The 24002-nt window shown below is 46.2% G+C and overlaps 1 protein-coding gene across 3 annotated transcripts in view; it reads right to left on the reverse strand.

Annotated features, from left to right (window-relative positions):
* The window catches only part of ARFIP2 (ADP ribosylation factor interacting protein 2), a 113261-nt gene that overhangs the window by 50128 nt on the left and 39131 nt on the right, over nt 1-24002 (reverse strand). For 2 of the 3 annotated variants that reach the window (XM_040339906.1, XM_040339907.1), the window contains exon 2: nt 9078-9183. In XM_040339906.1, the coding sequence (XP_040195840.1) occupies nt 9078-9176 (99 nt within the window). In that variant the 5' untranslated portion in view covers nt 9177-9183. Of the gene's footprint in view, nt 1-5254; nt 5277-9077; nt 9184-24002 lie in introns of those variants that run through there. The other variant, XM_040339908.1, reaches the window with a different exon arrangement.

Consider the following 24002-nt stretch of genomic DNA (forward strand, 5'->3'; position numbering starts at 1 on the left):
CGCTGACATCCGACCCTATCCGATCCGCTAAAAACAGACGTATGGGGGCCACGTCCCTATCCGTCCATGCAGATCGGGTAAGATCTGATGAAAACAGACATGCTGTCTGTTTTCATCAGATCGCTCCATAGGACACAGCGGTGCCCAACAAGCCCCCCCCCCGCTCAGTGAGCAGAGGAGCTTGTCATCCGTCGGCTCTGCGGACTGTTCTCCCGCTGAGCTGGCGGGAGCAGGCGGACTCCGTGGGAATGGGGCTTTAATCTATTCCCTATTGTGTAGACGCTATAACTTATGTGCAATCCAATTGTTATACGCTTATTGCAATTTTTTACCAAAATATGTAGAAAAATACATATTGGCCTAAACTGATGAAGACATTTTTTTTGGGGAGGGGGGGGGCGCATATGATGACGGACATATGTATTTTAGCAAAAAGTAAAAAACAAAATGTATTTATTTTTTCAAAATTGTCGGCCTTTTTTTTGTTTATAGTGCAAAACATAAAAACCACAGAGTTGATCAAATACCACCAAAAGAAAGCTTTTATTGTGGGAAAAAAAAAAAAAAAAAGGACAATAAATTTAGTTTGGGTACAACGTCCCACGTCCGCGCAATTGCCAGTTAAAGCGACGCAGTGCTGTATGACTCGTGCATGCGCAGTAGGGAACCAGGAAGTGATTCCCTTACCAAAGATGGCGGCGGCAGCACCCGAGAGCTGAGGGACAAATCAGCTTCAGAACCCGACATCTCGGGCGCCCTGGATAGGTAAGTGTCCATATATTAAAAGTCAACAGCTCAAGAGGGGAATGTCCTCCTGTGGGGTATAAAGTATGTGGATGAATTTCAATAAAGAATCATTCCTTTGGTTCTAGCCCAACACCTTGCCTGTGTACAATGCTTGGGGTAAAAAGGGCTGGCAATAGCACTCGGTCTGCTCGAAACGGTTTGAAGAACAGAATGCACTTTTTTGGCAGAAGGAAGCACCCAAACGGGGTGCCAAAGTGGTTTTGTCACAGTGTATACGTCATATTTCCTGTACCCAAAACTACTTCAGGAAATATAATGCATGCACTTGGGAGGATAAATGGCAACACATAGCAGCATTGGCGCTTAGTACAGGGGCGGTTAGCCATTCACTCCCATGGCTGGCTGTGCACCCCACCTGCAGGACATCAGGTGTGGGAAAACATTGGGAATTTTATGATTTAGGAATCTTGGGAAACGTCCTTGTGCATGAGGCCTAACCCTCTAGAAAAAAATATCAATCCACTTCCTGGTAAGGATGAGCTCCGGCGTGTTCGCAAACACCACGTGCAGAGCTCGCCAGGAAGTCGGCACTGCGCTGCGCTAATCACAGGCAGCGAGACATTTCCCAATCTCCGCAGCCACGCATCGGATGAATGTTTCACTGCCTGTGATTAGCGCAGCGCAGTGCCGACTTCCTGGCGAGCTCTGCACGTGGTGTTTGGGAACACGCCGGAGCTCATCCCTACTTCCTGGTATTTGAGGGTGCCAAAACCCAACCAGCTATATATCTGCAGTGAGAAATCCCAGGCATTGCTGCCTCTGCCAGCTATTCTCAAGAGATTTGGAATGAGAATGGTGATGTCACTGCTGTGCTGCTCACTGTTTTCCTTACTGGAGGCTCTGATATGAGGAAGCAAAGTCCTGCCTCTACCAAGATGGCTGCCTCCACACGGAGACACAAGTTATTGCTGGGGAAATTATCAGCAACAGAAAGACACAAGACAATACTGGTGACCAGCCCTTTGCTCTCCGCCTGCATTATTTTGGGAACAGTTTCTAGAGATCGTTTGCTCTTTATTTGTGAAATAACGGAGAGTGGGTCTCATTTCCCAACTTGACTGGCAAACATTATTTCAGGCTGTCAGTACTGCCTCTCACCATCCAATCAGATTCTTATATTCCTCACCTTACTCTACTCTACAATTTGACTAGCAGTTGTATACCCTAAATCAGGGTTTGACAAATTTGCTTGGAATCTAGGAGCCAGCTAAACAAGTTAGGAGCCAGAAAACGCGCCCCATCCCGACGAGCTCGCGCGCAGAAGCGAACACATACGTGAGTAGCGCCCGCATATGTTAACGGTATTCAAACCACACATGTGAGGTATCGCCGCGATCGTTAGAGCGAGAGCAATAATTCTAGCCCTAGACCTCCTCTGTAACTCAAAACATGCAACCTGTAGATTTTTTTAAACGTTGCCTATGTAGATTTTAATGGGTAAAGGTTTGTTGGCATTCCACGAGCGGACGCAATTTTGAAGCGTGACGTGTTGGGTATCAATTTACTCGGCGCAACATTATCTTTCACAATATTTAACAAAATTGGGATAACTTTACTGTTGTGTTATTTTTTTATTCAAAAAACTGTAATTTTTTTCCCAAAAAAGTGCGCTTGCAAGACCGCTGCGCAAATATGGCGTGACAGAAAGTATTGCAACGATCACCATTTTATTCTCTAGGGTGTTAGAATAAAAAATATATATAATGTTTGGGGGTTCTAATTAGAGGGAGGGAGATGGCAGTGAAAATAGTGAAAAATGACATATTAGAATTGCTGTTTAACTTGTAATGCCAACGGCCACCACCAAATGGCGCCAGCTGACAGAAGGAAGAGCTTGGGACTTCACAAGGCCGCAAAGCCGCGGCCTCAATTACCGGCCGTCACGGGCCCGCCGCGCTATCGGTGGGGGCGCACGGAGACACAGGATCCTGTGCCTCCGTGCGCCCCCACCTCGCGATCGCGGCGGGCCCGCGGCGGCCGGTAATTGAAGGTAAACTTGTAGGCCGCAAAGCCGCGGCCTCAATTACCGGCGGGCGCGAGGTCACAATTTCTTGTCGCAATTGCGACCTGGGCCCTGGATATTGTCGACCCCTCCCCTAAATGACATGGTCATAGATTGTGAGATGAAGAGAAGAATAAGACACTTCAGTACCGTGATGAAAGTTCAGGACATCACTTTTAATAAATGAATGAATGAAAAGCCATTCGTTGTCAGGACATCCTGACAAGGATCCAGCAAAAATAATTTCTATAATGCAGAATAGTAACATTACAGCCAGCCATCTGAAGCATGTTCATCTGCTCCCAGGCACTAAATGAACCACATCTTCATCAGAATTGGTCAGCACTGGATTTCACTGATAAAGAATTCCAAGACAAGCATGCATCAATATGACCATGTGTGGATCAGGAACACAATCACAATAAAGTATCAAGACTTTGCCCGAATGCTTGTCTGTAGTCTGATTCTTCATTGTTAGTGTATAGATAACGAGAAAAAATGGAAACATAACTCTGAGAAGACATCGGGCTCAGGCAGCATAAGAGAAGGAAACTCACACAATCCAACACATATGATGGTAAAACAGATATTATATACTAGGATGGGAAAGGAGACGGAAGGTCACTGGACAATATAACAACAGTAGGTCATTTTTTAATGTAGAGACCAGTAGGTAGATTCCAGTAGAGTTAGGCCGGCTTATCAGTAGATAAGCCGACCTAACTCAGAATCTACGCCGACCTATGTTTAAGCGTATGCTCAAACAGAGATACGCTTAAACATATCTAAGATAGGACGGCTTGCGCCGTCCAATCTTAGATTGCAATTTTTCGGATGGCCGCCAGGTGGCGCTTCCATTGCGGTCGGCATAGAATATGTAAATGAGTTGATACGCCGATTCACGAAAGTACGCCCGGCCGCCGCAGTCGATTTACGCCGTTTCCGTAAGGCATTAGCAGGCCTAAAGTTATTCCATCTATTAGGTGGAATAACAATGTTAACCACTTCCAGACCTGCGCACGACGATGTACGTCCATTTTTTAAAGATTGATATCTCGGTAACGGCAGCAGCTGCTGCCACAACCGAGGTATCATTCTTTAGTTTTCCGCGGTCTGGTAAACGATAACGGCGGTCTCCGCGGCGGATTCGCCGCGAGATCGCCGTTATCGGTGGCGGGAGAGGGGCCCCCCCCCTCCCGCCGCTCTCCCGCGCCTTACCGGAGCCGTCGGTAGCGGCGGAGGCGATCGGGACCGTTCGGCAGCTGAGCGGGGACGAGACTGAAGGAAAAATCTCCTTCGCCCGTCCCCATAGCTCTGCTGGGCGGAAGTGACGTCAAAACGTCAGTCCCGCCCAGCCTCTTAAAGAGACAATTTTTTTTTTTTGTCATTTGAAAAAATGACATTTCCCAATTTTTTTTATTTTTTTTTGCATTTAAGCCTAAATATGAGATCTGAGGTCTTTTTGACCTCAGATCTCATATTTAAGAGGACCTGTCATGCTTTTTTCTATTACAAGGGATGTTTACATTCCTTGTAATAGGAATAAAAGTAATAAAAAAAAATTTTCCCAGTGTAAAAAGTAATAAAATAAATAAGAAAAAAAAAAAAATTGTTTAAAGCGCCCCGTCCCGACGAGCTCGCGCGCAGAAGCGAACGCATACGCGAGTAGCGCCCGCATATGAAAACGGTGTTCAAATCACACAAGTGAGGTATCGCCGCGATCGTTAGAGCGAGAGCAATAATTCTAGCCCTAGGCCTACTCTGTAGCTCAAAAAATGCAATCTCTAGAATTTTTTAAACATCGCCTATCGAGATTTTTAAGGGTAAAAGTTTGACGCCATGCCACGAGCGGGCGCAATTTTTAAGCGTGACATGTTGGGTATCATTTTACTCGGCGTAACATTATCTTTCACAATATATAAAAAACTGTTTTAGTCTTGCAAATACCAAATCTGAAAAACACCTAAGGTCTGGAAGTGGTTAAAGTATGGCCGCCGTTCCCGCCGCGAGATTCGAATTTTTTACGTCGTTTGCGTAAGTCGTGCGCGAATCGGGATTTACGTCGTTTACGTCCACGTCGAAATCAATAGGCCCGTGCGGCGTACTTAGCCGCAATGCACCCTGGGAAATGTAGGCGCCCGGAGCATGCGCATTAAAAAAAAACGTAAAAAACGTGAGGTCAAGCCTCATTACCATAAAACACGCCCCCCCTCCAAGACATTTGAATTCGGCGCCCTTACGCCCGCCCGCTTCAGGCTGCGCCGCCGTATATTAGCAGGTAAGTACATTGAGAATCATGTACTTGCCTAGCTAACTTACGGCGGCGTAGCCTAAACACGCTAAGCTACGCCGCCGTAACTGTAGGCTCTTGTACCTGAATCTACCTACAGGAAACTAGAAAGAAGGACGTTGGTGGTAATGACAGTAGAAGATAGGGGGACATACTTTACACATATACATGGACACATCGGAGATCAGGCGGAACTGGAGATGAGAAGAAAGAACACTACTGGTAATGACATTAGCAGGCATGGGAGCATACTATACATAACCTGACATGGGACACACTGGAGATCAGGAGGGATGGGAGAGAAGGAAGAACACAGGTGGAAAAAACAGTAGAAGACCAGGGAACATGAATAACCTGAGATGAACGCATGGGAGGTCAGGAGCAGTGCCGATCCTGACCTCCCTGGGGCCCTAAGCAAAAATCACATTAAAGTTGAGAGTGGGGTGCTGCCGACAGTGATGGGGGGGGGAGGGGGTGTTCTGCTGTCGGAAATGACATCTTACATTAAAGTGAGAAGAGGAGGGGAGCTGACTTCTTACATCTTCTCCCATGCAGCCAGCTAGTTAAGAAGCAGGGGTAAGGGGGCAAAAATTACTTCTCACCAGGCGGGGGCCTCTAGTAATTTGTGGGGCCCTCTGCAGCTTTGCGGGGCCCTAAGCAGCTTGCATAGTGAGCCTATAGGGCGGATCGGCCCTGGTAAGGTGGACTGGGAGAGGAGAAGTAAATACACTGGTGGAAACAAAAGTAGAAGACATACATACATACAGGTGAAACTTGAAAAATTTGAATATCGTGCAAAAGTTCATTTATTTCACTAATGCAACTTAAAAGGTGAAACTAATATATGAGAGAGACTCATTACATGCAAAGCAAGATAGTTCAAGCCGTGATTTGAGCTTACAGCTCATGAAAACCCTTTGGGAACATCCAACTTCTTTTGCAATTACCTTTTGAGGCTTTCCCTCCTTATGGAAGGTGTCAATGATGGCTTTCTGCACAACTGTCAGGTCAGCAGTCTTTCCAATGATTGTGATTCCGACTAAACCAGACCATTTAAAGTCTCAGGAACCCTTTGCAGGTGTCATGGCTTAATTAGCTGATTAGAGTGGGACACTTTGAACCTAGAATTGTGAGATTGTGGATCTTGCAGAAAATTTGAATATTGTGAAAAGGTGCAATATTCTAGGTTTAAAGTGTCCCACTCTAATCAGCTAATTAAGCCATAACACCTGCAAAGAGTTCATGAGCCTTTAAATGGCCTGGTTCAGTCGGAATCACAATCATGGGAAAGACTGCTGACCTGACAGTTGTGCAGAAAACCATCATTGACACCCTCCATAAGGAGGGAAAGCCTCAAAAGAAGTTGGATGTTCCCAAAGTGCTGTATCAAAGCACATTAATAGAAAGTTATGTGGAAGGGAAAAGTGTGGAAGAAAAAGGTGCACAAGCAGCAGGGATGACCGCAGCCTGGAGAGGATTGTCAGGAAAAGGCCATTCAAAAGTGTTGGGGACTTTCACAAGGAGTGGACTGAGGCTGGAGTCAGGGCATCAAGAGCACCACACACAGACGGATCCCGGACATGGGCTTGAAATGTCGTATTCCTCTTGTCAAGCCTCTCCTGAACAACAAACAGCGTCAGAAGCGTCTTACCTGGGCTAAAGAAAAACACACCTGGTCTGGTGCTCAGAGGTCCAAAGTCTTCTTTTCTGATGAGAGCAAATTTTGCATCTCATTTGGAAACCAAGGAGCCGGAGTATGGAGGAAGAATGGAGAGGCTCACACTGCAAGATGCTTGAAGTCCAGTGCGAAGTTTCCACAGTCTGTGATGATTTGGGGAGCCGTGTTATCTGCTGGTGTTGGTCCGCTGTGCTTCATTAAGTCCGGGGTCACCACAGCCGTCTACCAGGAGATTTTGGAGCACTTCATGCTTCCTTCTGCAGACGAGCTCTATGGGGATGCTGACTTCATTTTCCAGCAGGACTTGGCACCTCCCCCACACTGCCAAAAGCACCAAAACCTGGTTCAATGACCGTGGGATTACTGTGCTTGATTGGCCAGCAAAATCGCCTGACCTGAACCCCTTAGAGAATCTATGGGGCATTGCCAAGAGAAAGATGAGACCCAACAATGCAGAATAACTGAAGGGCGCTATTGAAGCATCCTGGTCTTCCATAACACCTCAGCAGTGCCACAGGCTGATCGCTTCCATGCCACGCCGCATTGAGGGGCCCAAACCAAGTACCGAGAACATATGCATGCTTCTACTTTTCAGAGGTCCGATATTGTTCTATGTACAATCCTTGTTTTATTGATTGCATGTAATATTCTAATTTTCTGAGATTGTGGATTTGGGGTTTTCATGAGCTGTAAGCCATAATCATCACAATGATGACAAATCACGGCTTGAACTATCTTGCTTTGCATGTAATGAGTCTCTCTCATATATTAGTTTCACCTTTTAAGTTGCATTAGTGAAATAAATGAACTTTTGCACGATATTCAAATTTTTGGAGTTTCACCTGTAACCTGACATGGGCACATTGGAGACCGGAGGGATGGGAGAAGAGAAGGTAGGACACTGGTGGAAATAACTAGGGTTGTCCCGATACCGATACCAGTATCGGTATCGGGACCGATACCGAGTATTTGCGGGAGTACTTGTACTCCCGCAAATACCCCCGATGCCTAAATAGAATACTTGCCCCCCCCCGCCGCCGTATATCGCAAAGCCGCCGCCGATTCTGCGTTAATCACTGCGCGGGGAACATTAGAGTCAGCTTTCGTTTGAATAGCTGTTTTCCCCGCCGCGCATAGACACTCCCCATTGCTCGGGATTGGACGGATCTGTCCAATCGCGAGCAAGGGGGAGTGTCTCTATACACAGCGCGGCAGGCAAAACAGCTTATTCAAACGAAAGCTGACTGTAATGTTCCCCACGCGGTGATTAACGCGGCGGCGGCATAATTTAGGTACGGGGGACATGGCTGGATATGTGGGGGACATGGCTGCAATATGTTTGGGGACATGACTGGATATGTGGGGGACATGGCTGCAATATGTTTGGGGACATGGCTGCATATGTTTGGGGACATGGCTGCATATGTTTGGGGACATGGCTGCAATATGTTTGGGGACATGGCTGCAATATGTTTGGGGACATGGCTGCAATATGTTTGGGGACATGGCTGCAATATGTTTGGGGACATGGCTGCATATATGGGGGACATGGCTGCAATATGTTTGGGGACATGGCTGCAATATGTTTGGGGACATGGCTGCAATATGTTTGGGGACATGGCTGCAATATGTTTGGGGACATGGCTGCATATGTGGGGGGACATGGCTGCATATGTGGGGGGACATGGCTGCATATGTGGGGGGACATGGCTGCATTTGGGGACACATTTAAAAAAAAAGTATCGGTATTCGGTATCGGCGAGTACATAAAAAAAAGTATCGGTACTTGTACTCAGTCCTAAAAAAGTGGTATCGGAACAAACCTAGAAATAACAATAGAAGACAAGGGAACATACATGTTCTGAGATGGACACATCAGAGGTCAGGAAGGATACTGGTGGAAATTAATGCAGAAGAGAGATGTACATAACCTGAAATGGACACATTGGAGATAGGGAGGGATGGGACAAGAGAAGGTAGAACACTGGTGGAAATATCAATAAAGACAGTAGAACATCCAAGTCCTAAGATAGACACATCAGAGGTCAGGAGGGATGGAAGAGAAGGACACTTGTATTAAAAGACAAGGAAGCAATCACACCCTGACACGATCACAATAGAAATCAGGAGGAATGGGAGAGGAGAAAGAAGGATGATGGTAGACAGGAGGACAAACATATTAAAGACCAGGAGAAATATGAGCAGAGAAGGACAACATATGGCTGTACGTGGAACAACAGAGGAGCTGTGGACAATTTTGTGTCTCTGAATGAAGAAATATGAATAGGGACTAATGTTACCTGCTCCAAACTCTCATCTTCATTCAGGGTCCCGGAGACACCATTGCTGCTGATGGGGATCTCCATGGTGGCAGCTTTACTCATAATTCCTTCAGACATGGTGACCCTGCAGAAGAACATGACGGGAGATAATCACACATATGACACATACATGCCACAATCATATATTCCTGTGTCTTTTGGACTCATATATCTGATATATACTGGTATTGGTTGTTTCCGATTACCCCTCCCAGCTTTGTTCTGCTATGTATAGTCTGGCCACATTCCTGGATGCAGGAAGAAATTGTATCTCAGTAACTGGGGGTGTAATTTCAGGTTTGATCCAAGAATGGATTCTTAACAGGCAATAATTTTTCAACTTCTTAAAATAAATTTGTGTAATTCCACTTTTCTGGAGAGGGAATGAAGTGTTAAAAGCAGTGCTGTGGAGTCAGAGTCGAGGAGTCAGGCCTCGTACAGACGAGAGGATATCCGTTGGAAACGGTCCGCCGGACCGTTTCCAGCGGACATTTCTGCTCCCGATTTTGATCTGATGGGCTGTACACACCATCAGATCAAAATCCCAGCGGAAAACATACGCGGTGACGTGCCGCGACGATGACGCAGCGACGTGCGCGACCCTGGAAGGTAAATACTTCCACGCATGCGTCGAATCACTTCGACGCATGTGAGGGATGGGGATCGCTTGGACTTATCCGGTGAGTCTGTACAGACCACCGGATCAGTCCAACGGACAGGTTTCCAGCGGATAGATTTCTTAGCATGCTAAGAAATTTTTATCCGCTTGAAAACCGTCGGCTGGAGAAATCTCCGCCGAAAAATGTCCGCTAGGCCGTACACACGACCGGATTCGTCTGCTGGAACTGATCCGCGGATAAATCCCAACGGACAGATCCGGTCGTGTGTACGAGGCCTCAGAGTCGGAGGAGATTTTGGGTACCTGGAGTCAGAGTCGGCAAACAATGCACCGACTCCGACTCCTACTAAATTTAGATTGGGATTAAAAAAGCAAGTTTAAATGTCCCAATTCACAAAAAGGTACAATTAATGACTTCTCTACTGTAAGAATAAAGACCAATGCATGCAGTGCCTCACGTAACCGCAAAACGAACACGTTAAAGCGGGAGTTCACCCATTTATTTAATTTTTCCTCTTTTCCCCTTAGATTCCTGCTCGTTTTGTCTAGGGGAATCGGCTATTTGTTTTAAAATATGAGCAGTACTTACCCGTTTTCGAGATGCATCCTCTCCGTCGCTTCCGGGTATGGGTCTTCGGGAGCGGGCGTTCCTTCTTGATTGACAGTCTTCCGAGAGGCTTCCGACGGTCGCATCCATCGCGTCACTCGTAGCCGAAAGAAGCCGAACGTCGGTGCGGCTCTATACTGCGCCTGCGCACCGACGTTCGGCTTCTTTCGGAAAATCGTGACGCGATGGATGCGACCGTCGGAAGCCTCTCGGAAGACTGTCAATCAAGAAGGAACGCCCAGTCCCGCAGCCCATACCCGGAAGCGACGGAGAGGATGCATCTCGTAAACGGGTAAGTACTGATCATATTTTAAAACAACTAGCCGATTCCCCTAGACAAAACGAGCATCCATCTAAGGGGAAAATGTGCTCTCTAACGGTGAACCTCCGCTTTAAGTGACCGTGAAGAAACATGCTTTTCATGTGCTTCACTATATGGCACGCAACGCACAATTAGGAGCGGCAATACTTATACTTTCCATAGTGTTGTGTTCTGCTGTTACAGGGAACGCAGCGCCCATGGGTAACCTAGCCTCTCACTGATAAGGGATTAAGTAAATATGTTTTTTGCAGGACTAGAGACACTTGTATAAGTGAAGGGAATGGAGGGTCAATAGTTCAAGACTGAAGCTGTAAACCATTGGAAAAACTGCTGTCATTCAGCTAAGGCTATAAAAACTCCTGTGGCAATGACATGTATGATGCCTTTCTTTCCTTCAAGGAATGTATAAAATACATTTGCATATTAATACAGAGGAGTCGGAGTTGGGGAGTCGGAGTCGAAAGTACAAAAAACTGAGGAGTCGGAGTCGGAACATTTATCTACCGACTCCACAGCCCTGGTTAAAAGCAGGCCTAAACCAATTTAGGTCCTCCACCTTCCCTTGCTACTCTAATACAAGATCACTGTAATGCCTCGTACACACGACCGGTTTTCCCAACGGGGAAAACTGCAATGTTTGCTTTTTTTTGGGAAAACCGGCCGTGTGTATGCTCCGACGAGAAAACTGCCCGCAAAAAAAAAAAATTAGAACCAGCGCTCTTTTTTCCCGTCGTGATTCCCGGCGTTCTTTTTTCCGTCGCGAAAAACCACTCGTGCGTATGCTTTTCCGAGGGGGAAAAAAACGTGCATGCTCAGAATCAAGTATGAGACGGGAGCGCTCGTTCTGGTAAAACTAGCGTTCGTAATGGTGATAGCACATTCGTCACGCTGCAACGGACTGAAAAGCACGGGGCTGAAAAGCCCGAATCGTCTCTCACCAAACTTTTACTAAACACGAGAATCAGCAAAAGCGGGCGGGAATTGGCATGAACATCTGTATGCAAGGCAGGCTGGAGAGGAATCATGTCGGGAAAAACATTGTTTTTTTTCCTGACAGGAAAACCGGTCGTGTGTACGAGGCATGTGGATCCGGAATTGCTCAGTGGGGATCATCAGAGCTGGCAGACGACAGGTCTGTGTCCACTGCACTTATGTAAAGTGGACACGGCCACAGCCCGCTCTGCTCTATGGGCAGACAGGTGTAAATGGACCAGTTGTCCATTTACACCCGATTGGCCTCCTACCTAATCCTGCCAGATGGAGGGATCCCCCCTCCGTTTGAGTTTGGCAGATCGGAGGTAGGCGGGGTGAATGCACTCAAGTATATTTCCATCTGACTGCTGTGACGGGAAGTCAGGTAAATCTGTGGGAGTTGTCACAGACGGGAGATACATTTCAGCCTTGTTTATACAATACACCAATTGTTATTACGCATCAGCTGCAGAAGTAGCCATAAAAGGTTTAAGGGCGTTGGAAAACTTCAGCTGTTCAGAATGAGGCAATTAAGGCCTCTATAAGTAATCCAGAGGATTACCACATATTGCTGCATCCTGAGGCTTTGTGAGTAAGGAGAGCAGTAGCTGAAAGTCTTCTGAGGAGGTGAGGTGGTGATTGATTTTTCTGTGTGATAAAAAAGCAAAAGACTATTGATTTTCTGCTGTATGACCAGCAGTGTCTGCCCAGCACTAGGCTGTGCCAGACTCCCTAGATAGGTTCCTGTGTGGAAGGTAGACGCCCCAAGTGGCCAGGGTTTATTTTATGTTTGATTTTGTTTATGCTGTTTGGATGCTTGCACTTGTTTCCAGCAAGATGGAAGAATAAACCAAAATCTTTGTTTTTCAACCGTCTTCGACTGCCTGTCTGTATAAATTCAGTGTGTAGTGAACCCATCCAGGGGGTCACACACCCCGCTACCGAGCTAACCCCTTACACTGCCCATAGAGAAAGTTCAAATGGGGACTGCCTGAAAAACAAACAGGCGGACCCAATTATACGGCCCTTGTGAAAAGGGGCATAAGGCCACTGAAATGCCACCTAGCTAGGGTCTCCAACCAGCTTGCAGCTTCCCTGAAAGTTTCAGATTTTGTTTGCAGGCAAGTCCTATGTGAGAGTTACGGAGAGTTTCATACTCTTACATGCACTTTCCTGTAACTGCAGTTGTGCAGGGGGTCCCCATATGACAGTACAGCTCAATAGGCACCAAAGTTAGATGCAGTGAACCTGGTCAGACATACATCCTCCCCTTCTCTGCTGTACAGGTCTGTGTAATGACTAGCAAATTCATTTACAATTCATAAAATGTGGGAGTAGAGAACTAGAAATAGATAAAAAGGTGCAAGACTTCAATAGGTTGTTAACATCACAGAAGGCTTTGGTGCATTTGAGAATTGGTAGATGTGTCACTGGTATTCTTACTGAGGTACCTATATTTGGTGGATCAGCATTAGGGTAAGACACATATAGGTAGATTCAGTAAGAGTTAGGCCGGCTTATCAGTAGATAAGCCGACCTAACTCAGAATCTACGCCGACTTATGTTTAAGCATATGCTCAAACAGAGATACGCTTAAACATATCTAAGATACGACGTCTTGCGCCGTCCTATCTTAGATTGCAATATTTTGGATGGCCGCTAGGTGGCGTTTCTATTGTGGTCGGCGTAGAATATGTAAATGAGGCGATACGCCGATTCACGAACGTACGCCCGGCCGACGCAGTACTTTTACGCCGTTTACGTAAGAGATAGGCCGCGCAAAGTTAGAGCTAGGCCCTATTGGAATAGTAATGTCAAGTATGGCCACCGTTCCCGCGTCAAATTTTTAACGTCGTTTGCGTAAGTCGTCCATGAATCTGGATTTACGCCGTTTATGTCCACGTCAAAATCAATAGGCCCGTGCGGCGTACTTAGCCGCAATGCACACTGGGAAATGTAGGTGCCCGGCGCATGCGCAGTAAAAAAAAAACGTAAAAACGTGAGGTCAAGCGCCATTAACATAAAACACGCCCCCCTCAAACACATTTGAATTAGGCGCCCTTACGCCCGCCGATTCAGGCTACGCCGACGTAACTTAGCAGGCAAGTACATTGTGAATCATGTACTTGCCTCACTAACTTACGGCGGCGTAGCTTAAATTCCTTAAGCTACGCCGCCGTAAAGTTACGCCAACGTACCTGAATCTACCTAATAGCTGCCAACTGTCCCTAACTTGGAGAGATTATCCTTTCACCAATGCTTCTGTCCCTCCCTTTTTCTTGGACCTCCATGATGCCATCACGCCCGATAGCTCTGTGCTCGGGGGAAACACACCTGTGCAGGCTACAACTGACTGGGTTTCGAGAAGCACCAATTTGCAGAATTACAGGCAAGCATGTGTGCAGGGGTATCTACTGGGCATACAGTCAGGCAGGAGTGCCAGAAAAAGTCAGCTGCAGCACTGAGGTGCTAGAGAGGGAGACAGAAGTATAGTTGGAGCACACAAAGAGTCTTGGAAAGGGAGCATACCCATTGGTACCGATGGGGGAACCCAGTCTGCGAGCACATACAGTGAAATTGTGGGCCCTTGGAAGGGCCAAAGCAGAGTTTAAGCAGCTGCCTTGTCTTCACCAAAGGTCGGGAAAGTGGAGATGGGTTCTGCTGTAGACAATGGCCAGCTTGCGGCTCTCTGACTCAAGCAGGCAGACATTAAGAAGGGAATATTGATATGCAGATAAGAGTGCCTTACAGAGCGGAGATGCTGGGAACATCAGTCAGTTGGTAGTACAGTTCAAGCTGGCAGTGGTGCATGCAAACCCACAGAGGCACACAGGAATCACTAGAAGTGGGTAGCAATGCACAGAAGCAAAAGAAACACTAGAAGTGGGCAGTGGTGCACAGAAACACAGAAGAATCCTAGAAGTTGGTGGTAATGCACAGAAACACAGAAGAATCCTAGAAGTTGGTGGTAATGCACATAAACACAGAATAATCACTAGAAGTAGGCAATAATGCACAGAAACACAGAAGAATAACTAGAAGCAAGCAAAACTGAACAGGGACACAGGGCAGGCTGCAGACTAGAAGTACAGAAGGAGACACTGAAGCAGGCTGCAGACTAAGAATACAGAAGAAGACACTGAAGCAGGCTGCAGACTAGGAGTACAGAAGGAGACACTGAAGCAGGCTGCAGACTAGGAGTACAGAAAAAGACACTGAAGCAGGCTGCAGACTAGGAGTACAGAAGAAGACACTGAAGCAGGCTGCAGACTAGGAGTACAGAAAAAGACACTGAAGCAGGCTGCAGACTAGGAGTACAGAAAAAGACACTGAAGCAGGCTGCAGACTAGGAGTACAGAAGGAGACACTGAAGCAGGCTGCAGACTAGGAGTACAGAAAAAGACACTGAAGCAGGCTGCAGACTAGGAGTACAGAAGGAGACACTGAAGCAGGCTGCGGACTAGGAGTACAGAAGGAGACACCGAAGCAGGCTGCAGACTAGGAGTACAGAAGGAGACACTGAAGCAGGCTGCAGACTAGGAGTACAGAAGGAGACACTGAAGCAGGCTGCAGACTAGGAGTACAGAAGAAGACACTGAAGCAGGCTGCAGACTAAGAATACAGAAGAAGACACTGAAGCAGGCTGCAGACTAGGAGTACAGAAGAAGACACTGAAGCAGGCTGCAGACTAGGAGTACAGAAAAAGACACTGAAGCAGGCTGCAGACTAGGAGTACAGAAGGAGACACTGAAGCAGGCTGCAGACTAGGAGTACAGAAGGAGACACTGAAGCAGGCTGCAGACTAGGAGTACAGAAGGAGACACTGAAGCAGGCTGCAGACTAGGAGTACAGAAGGAGACACTGAAGCAGGCTGCAGACTAGGAGTACAGAAGGAGACACTGAAGCAGGCTGCAGACTAAGAATACAGAAGAAGACACTGAAGCAGGCTGCAGACTAGGAGTACAGAAGGAGACACTGAAGCAGGCTGCAGACTAAGAATACAGAAGAAGACACTGAAGCAGGCTGCAGACTAGGAGAACAGAAGGAGACACTGAAGCAGGCTGCAGACTAGGAGTACAGAAGGAGACACTGAAGCAGGCTGCCGACTGGGAGGGCACAGGTGTCAGTAACATACGGCAGGCTGAAACCCATTGGGAGTCACAGAGGTGCAGGAAAGCTAGCGAAGCAGAGACACGCTGGCAGAAACACTCAGTCACTGGGGATAGGCTGGACAACAGCGAGAACACTGAAGGTATGAGGATCACACTGGCAGGCTCTGAAAGACACTTGAGAAGTATTGGGAACAAGGAGGTCCAGCTACAGGAACACTTGGAAACTACATTTTTTGGGGTAACTCAATCACTTGGAAAGTCCAGAACGCTTGGCAAATCTCAGGGTAATTCAGAATTAATTGGAAAGTCAGGAACACTAAGAAACTTGGATTTTCGGGGTCAGTTGGCACGTCTTAGAAAGTGAAATACACTAGGAAATTCAAAATTTTGGGGTCACTGGGAATCTCTTGGAAAGTCAGGGACATTAGGAAACGTATGGAAACAATGAGGAGCCTGAAGCTGGGACACCAGCATTTGCTCAAGCAAAGCCTTAGGAAATGAGACCAGCTTAAAAGAGAAGTATGCAAATGGGGGTTTTTCTTGAATCATACCTACCTATGTGGATGCAGCATCGGTCTGATGCTGCCTCTGTCCTCCACCGGCTCTAAGATTGAGAACCAAGTGATCAAACGTGATCCACATGAGAAGTATAGGCAAATGAGCTTTGGCTGTAGTTCTGTAATTAGAATACGAGATGGACTAGTTGGGCTGAGACTGTGCACATAGGTAAATGAATCAAGAGCAGGCCTTGTAGGATAACTATCAGCAGAACCTTGCAGAGTAAAGCTATTGAACTACATGTACCAGTATGACTGCTGGTCTGTGGGAATATAACTGACAGATTAGCAGATCTGTGACACACCTCCCTAGTTGTCCACGAAGGAAAGCAACGGTCATGGGACATTGTATGAGGAATTTCTCTTAAAGATAAATAATGTAAAAAATGCATGATACATGATGCGATTTAATAAATGGGGGGTTTTATATCACATATAATAAATATAAATACAATAAATCCATAACATAGTTATGTCTTCCTATGGTGAAACTCATCTTGCATAATATAGACATAAAACACATGTCATAATATTGCATAACGCATGATTGATGTAAAAAGCATAGATCCAACTGTCTTGACATTGTTGAACTCTACGCGTTTCGTGGCTCATGACCACTCATTAAGAGTAAAAATTCAAGGATATTGTCAAGTGCAAATAAATTCTTGAGAAAAAGAAAGGAAGGATCTATACAAAACATGGGATCTAATACTTGCATATTAATTCAGACAGAATGCCCAGCTTTTTCTAGATCAGTGTGGGTTAAATGCGCCTCCCCCCTTTTCTTACTCCATGTGGACCACCACACGGTCATCTGGCCCTCTCCTCGGCTGCTCCCAGGATCTGTATGGGCTATCCCTGCCTCGGCCCCGGGTCAGACACCCCCTCCTCCCACTCTTGAAGCTCGGCTTTCTGTCCGAGTTAATATGCAAGTATTAGATCCCATGTTTTGTATAGATCCTTCCTTTCTTTTTCTCAACTTAGGAAATCTTTTTCCATTGTACACCTTGTTAATTATTTACACTTATGCCGCATACTAGAGCTGCACGATTCTGGTCAAAATGAGAATCACGATACTTTTGCTTAGACTAAAGATCACGATTCTCAAAAACTGAATGCCAGAACCCCCCCCCCCCCCCACCCCCAAATAAATAAATAAATAAACCTGTGATTTATCTGAAAATATGAATATACAAAAAACAGACCAGTGATAGGTCTATAATGTTAAAGACCATATAACTCCTATGAAAAAAGCAGAATCAAAGTTTGATTCTGCTTTTTTCATAAGAGTTATATGGTCTTTAACATTATAGACATATAACTGGTCTCTTTTTTTATACATCAGAAGCAGTACCGCCAGCAACCATTGGGTGGCGCATGGATACACACAGTTGTACAGAACTGTGAGAAAGATTAATACATCAGAAGCAGTACCGCCAGCAACCATTGGGTGGCGCATGGATACACACAGTTGTACAGAACTGTGAGAAAGATTAATACATCAGAAGCAGTACCGCCGGCAACCACTGGGTGGCGCATGGATACACACTACAATTGTACAGATCTGCAAGAGAAGCCCAGGCATCCATCCAGCGGCGCAGGTTCCGATATGGGCGCCATTTGCGTTCCACGCTGGTTACGTGGAACCGGCCGTGAAACAGAAGAATCGCGGGTCATCCCGCGGGGAGATCGCGGGCGGGGAGAATCGAGATCGTTATTCTCTCCGCGATTAATCGTGCAGCTCTACACGCATACACACTGACGGAATTTCCAACAAGAAAAGTTTGATGGTCGAGCTTTTGGTCAGAAATTCCGACCGTGTGTAGGCTCCATAGGACTTTTTCTGTCGGAATTTCCGGCAACAAAAATTTGAGAGCTGGTTCTCGAATTTTCCGACAAGAAAAGTTCTTGTTGGAAATTCCGATCGTCTCTATGCAATTCTGACGCACCAAAAACCATGCATGCTCAGGATCAATTTGACGCATCCTCGGAATCATAGAATTTCATTTTTCTCGGTTAGTTGTAGTGTTGTACATCGCCGCGTTCTTGATGATCGGAATTTTGTGTGGCCGTGTGTATGCAACACAAGTTTGAGCCAACGTTCCGTTGGAAAAAAATCCACGGTTTTCTTGTCGGATTTTCTGATCGTGCGTTACAGCTATCCTTGACTTTTTACTCCTGACGAGTGGTCATGAGCCACGAAACGCGTAGATTTCTACAATGTCAAGCATTATTATGCAATATTATGACATATGTCTATATCACAGCCTAAATTCCTTATGTATTATTATGTAATTTCTACCATGTAAGTTTCTTATACTATATTATAGAAGAAACTTTTTTTTTTACCAGTCATGTGCTGATTTTTAGAATGTCAATACAGCTTGATTTTTACAACCTATAGTCCCTATTTAGTTGTTCATACGAATAATATCATGTACCTATATTATTCATTTATTGTATTATATATATGATACACAACCCCCCCCCCCCCTTTTTTGGGCTTTTTATGACATTATTATTAAATCGCATCATGTATTTTCAATTATGGAACTTTTTACAGTAAAACCTTGGTTTGAGAGCGTTTTGCAAGACAAGCTAAATTTTTTTAGGAAATTTGGACTTGATATACAAGTAGCATCATGTCACAAATGAGTAGAAAAGAGAATAAAGGCACCTCTAAGTGTAGAAATATGGTTGCATTTAAAGCGGGGGTTCACCCTATCGACGAAAAAAAAAATTTTTTTTTTCTTTTACCTTAAAATCAGGCATTGTAGCGCGAGCTACAGTATGCCTGTCCCGAATTTTTAACCCCCGTACTCACCTTGTAGTTGTCTATCGAAGATACCGGGGAATGGGCGTGCCTATGGAGACGGAGGATGATTGACGGCCGGCTCTGGCGCGTCACGCTTCTCCGGAAATAGCCGAAATAGGCTTGGTCTTCACGACGCGTGCGCATAGCCTGTGCGCAGGCGCCGTGAAGAGCCGAGACCTACTCCGGCTGTCTTCGGGGAGAGTGACGTGCCAGGGCCGGCCGTCAATCATCCTCCCTCTCCATAGGCACGCCCATTCCCCGCGGGAGCCGAAATCTACGATGTCCGATTACAAGGTGAGTCCGGGGTTAAAAAAATCGGGACAGGCATACTGTAGCTCGCGCTACAATGCCTGTCTCGATGGTAAAATGTGTCGGGGGGGGGGGGTGAACTACCGCTTTAATGAAGGTACAACATTTAGCAACTTATTGCTACACTTAGAGGCGCCTCTCTTCTCTTTTATACTCTGTAGCTCCTGCTGGATTTCGCTTCTAATCCCCTTTGGACATTTTATGGTTACACAACCTGGTTACATTGCTATAATCTTTTTATATGGACTATAAACTGAAGGACCAATAAATAAATGGTTGTGGAACGAATCATTTGGGTTTCCATTATTTCTTATGGGGAAATTTGCTTTGATATACAACTGCTTTGCATTACAAGCATGTTTCTGGAACTACCGTATTTATTGGCGTATACCGCGCACTTTTTTCCCCTTAAAATCAGGGGAAAATCGCCGATCCCCGCTGTCTCCGACATTGTCAGAGCCGAGCCGAGTGTACTGCGCACTCGGCTAGGCTCGGCTCCTCCCGCAGCCATGCGAGAGGAGCCGAGTGCGCAGGAAATTTCACACTGGGGTGGGCGGGAGTTGATGGTAAAACGTTGCTTAGTTTTAGCGGCGCATTACCATCATTTTAGCAGCACTATTCGGCCGCTAGCGGGGCACTTTTACCCTGGTAGTGGCTGAATAAATGCGCCCGTGTATCGCCAATGCCGAGGCGCTTTGCAGGTGCTTTAGCAGTGGTGTTTATTCATTTCAATGGGCAGGAGCAGTGGAGGAGCGGTGTACACACCGCTCTAAGACCCCATTCACACCTAGGCGTTTTTACGCCTGTAGCGCTACGCCTCTGCCGCCAGAGGGCTGGAAATACATGTCCCTCTATGGAGATGGTTCACATCTCCACGCCGAACGCCGGACGCCTGTCGCCTGCGGCGTGAAAAAAGGTCCCGGACCTTTTTTTCAGGCGTCTTCGAGCGTTCGGCTAGGAGATGGCAATCATCTCCATAGAGGGGGTCATCTTGGGACACATCTAGGCGGACAATACCCGCGTTTTGTCGCCGCAAATCGCGGTACAAAACGCCGCTATTTTTACCGCGATTTGCGGCGACAAAACGCCGCGATTTCGTCCGTCTAGATGTGAATGCAGCCTTAGACCCCTTTCACACTGGAGGCGTTTTTCAGGCGCTTTTTAGCCTGTAAAAAGCCTCATCTGCAATCCAGTGTGAAAGCCCAAGAGCTTTCACACTGGCAGCATGTCAAAAAAGTCCTGTAAGCAGCTTTTTTGAGGCACTCCTAAAGCACCCCTTCCCATTGAAATCAATGGGCAGCTCCGCCAAAGCACCTTTGCAGCGGCGCTTTGTGGGCGCTTTTAACCCTTTATTTGGCCGCAAGTGGGTGTTAAAAGCACCCCGATAGCGCCCAAAAAATGCCGGTAAAGCGCTGCTAGTTTTAAGGTAAGGGTGGAATCTTCTGCAGACAGCAATAAAAAAAGTGGGCAACTTTCTCATTATTTCCTGCTCCAGAGAAAACTTTTTGTTTTTTTAGAAAAGTTTCAGCAAAGTTCAACTTTTAACAAAAATAATAAATCCATTTTTTTTTTTGGAGGTAAAACAAATTAGCATTTTCTATTTTTTTCCTTTCTGGAGCCTCTAAGCATTCCAGGCCATGCAGGTTTACATCGTATGAGGCTAGCGGATACAATCTGACAGGAAGTGTGAAAAAAGGTAAATATACCACAGTGCAAACAAACCCAAAAAACAAAACCTATGCACAGTGTTAAAAAAAAAAAAAAAAAAAAACAATACAAACTAGTGAGCAAGAGGTGATGCAAACATTTATGAAAAGATGACCAAGCATTTGGCCAGTGAAAGTCTGTGGCGATCTACGCCTTGTCTAGCCCCTCCTACTTCCCCCACAGGTCCCAGAAGACAGAAAAGACCATTGAGGACGTGCATGCGCAGTAGGTAACCAGGCTGTGAAGCCACAAGGCTCACTTTCTGATTCCTTTACCGAAGCGCCCAGGGACAGATCGGCTTTGGGTGAGGACATCAGGCGCCCTGGACAGGTAAGTGTCCTAATATTAAAAGTCAGCAGCTGCTGTATTTGTAGCTGCTGACTTTTTTTTTGGGTGGAACTCTGCTTTAACCACTTAACCCCCGGACCATATTGCTGGTCAAAGACCAGAGCACTTTTTGCGATTCGGCACTGCGTCGCTTTAACTGACAATTGCGCGGTCGTGCGACGTGGCTCCCAAACAAAATTGGCGTCCTTTTTTCCCCACAAATAGAGCTTTCTTTTGGTGGTATTTGATCACCGATGCGGTTTTTAGTTTTTGCGCTATAAACAAAAATAGAGCGACAATTTTTAAAAAAATGAATATTTTTTACTTTTTGCTGTAATAAATATCCCCCAAAAATATATAAAAAAAAATTGTTTTTCCTCAGTTTAGGCCGATACGTATTCTTCTACCTATTTTTCGTAAAAAAAAAAAAAAAAAAAATTGCAATAAACGTTTATTGATTGGTTTGCACAAAAGTTATAGGGCCAGATTCACGTACAGCTTACGCCGGCATATCTATTGATACGCCGCGTAAGTTACAAGATGCGCCGTCGTATCTATGCGCGGTATTCTTGAACGTAGATGCGCCTGAAATCTGGCTTCAGCCGACCGACGTAAGTCTTAGTACGCCGTCGTATCTTGGGTGCATAGTTACGCTGGACGCTAGGGGCGCTTCCGTAGATTTACGCATCGAATATGTAAATTAGCTAGATACGCCAATTCACGAACGTACTTGCGCCCGCTACGCCGTTTACATTAGGCTAACGTCCGGCGTAAAGTTACCTCTAAAGTTACTTACTTCTATATGAGGCGCAGCCAATGCAAAGTATGGACGTCGGAACAAGCGTATCTTTTTATGTCGTTTACGTAAGTCTTACGTGAATGGGGATGTGCGTAGGTTACGTTCACGTCACAGGCATTGAGCCGTCGTATCTTAGGGAGTAAATTCGACGTGATACTGAGCATGCGCCGTACGATCGGCGCTTCATTTGCATGGGGTCACGGCTCATTTTAATAAAACACGCCCACCTCTTCCACATTTGAATTACGCGGGCTTACGCCGGCCGATTTACGCTACGCCGCCGCAACTTACGGAGCGAGTGCTTTGTGAATACTGCACTTGCTTGTCGAAGTTGCGGAGGCGTAGCGTAAATAGGATACGCTACGCCCGAACAAAGATACGATCTCCTACGTGAATCTGGCCCATAGCGTTTACAAAATAGGGGGTATTTTTATGACATTTTTATTAATATTTTTTTTTTTTACTAGTAATGGCGGCGATCAGCGATTTTTTTTCGGTACTGCGACATTATGGCGGACACTTCGGACACATTTTTATAGCGATCAGTGCTATAAAAATGCATTGATTACTATAAAAATGCCACTGGCAGTGAAGGGGTTAACACCAGGGGGCGGCGGAATGGGTTAAGTATGTTCCCTGGGTGTGTTCTTACTGTAGGGGGGTGGGACTGACTTGGGGAAATGACTGATCGCTGTTCATACATTGTACGCGCACAGGAGTCGGGGGAGAGCGGGGGGCGCGCGTGTGCGCCGCTGCGCAAGAGCCGACGTATAGCTACGTGCTTTCGCGCAGGGGGGCCGATCTGCCACCGTAAAACGATGGCGGATGGTCGGCAACCAGTTAAAAAAAAAAAAGTCAGATTTTTTATTTTTTAATCATCAATTTTTATCCACCCAGGTCCAGATCCAAATAAATTAAGATAGAGCGACTAAAGCAGCCCCACATGTCCCCACATTTGACAGTAGCAGTTTGGGCGCCATTTGTCCTGGGGCGATCCTGAAGGTGATTATGAAGCGTCGGGATACCCGATCCCTCACACGGTATTGGCTGTTATTTTAGAACCAGCAGATGATGGGGGACCAGGGAGATATCTGCTAAATTCTGCCATAATGGCAAATGCATTGCAGTCCATGGGCAATGCAAAACCAGGGTGGTGTCTTATAGCCGGATTCAGGAAAGTTACGACGGGCGTATCAGTAGATACGCCGTCGTAACTCCGAACCCGCGCCGTCGTATATTTAAGCGTATGCTCAAACTGAGATGCGCTTAAATATTGCTAAGATACGACCGGCGTAAGTCTCCTACGCCGTCGTATCTTAGCTGTCTATTTACGCTGGCCGCTAGGGGCGTCTACGCTGATTTACGCCTAGAATATGTAAATTCAGCTAGATACGCCTATTCACGAACGTACGCCCGGCCATCGCAGTAAAGATACGACGTTTACGTAAGGGGTTTTCAGGCCTAAAGTTATTCCACCAAAAAGATGTCGCAGCCAATGTTACGTATGGACGTCGGACCCGCGTCGAATTTTAAAAGTTTTACGTCGTTTGCGTAAGTCGTCCGTGAATGGGGCTGGGCGTAAGTTACGTTCACGTCGAAAGCAAGCCGTATTTGCGACGTGATACTGAGCATGCGCGCGCATGCGCCGTACGATCGGCGCTTCATTTACATGTATGGTAATGAATTGTGAATTCATTACCATACAACACGCCTATTTTGAATTAGGCGGGGTTACGCTGGGCCATTTACGCTACGCCG

This window comes from Rana temporaria, chromosome 2 (genome assembly GCF_905171775.1).
Source record: "Rana temporaria chromosome 2, aRanTem1.1, whole genome shotgun sequence".
NCBI lineage: Eukaryota > Metazoa > Chordata > Amphibia > Anura > Ranidae > Rana > Rana temporaria.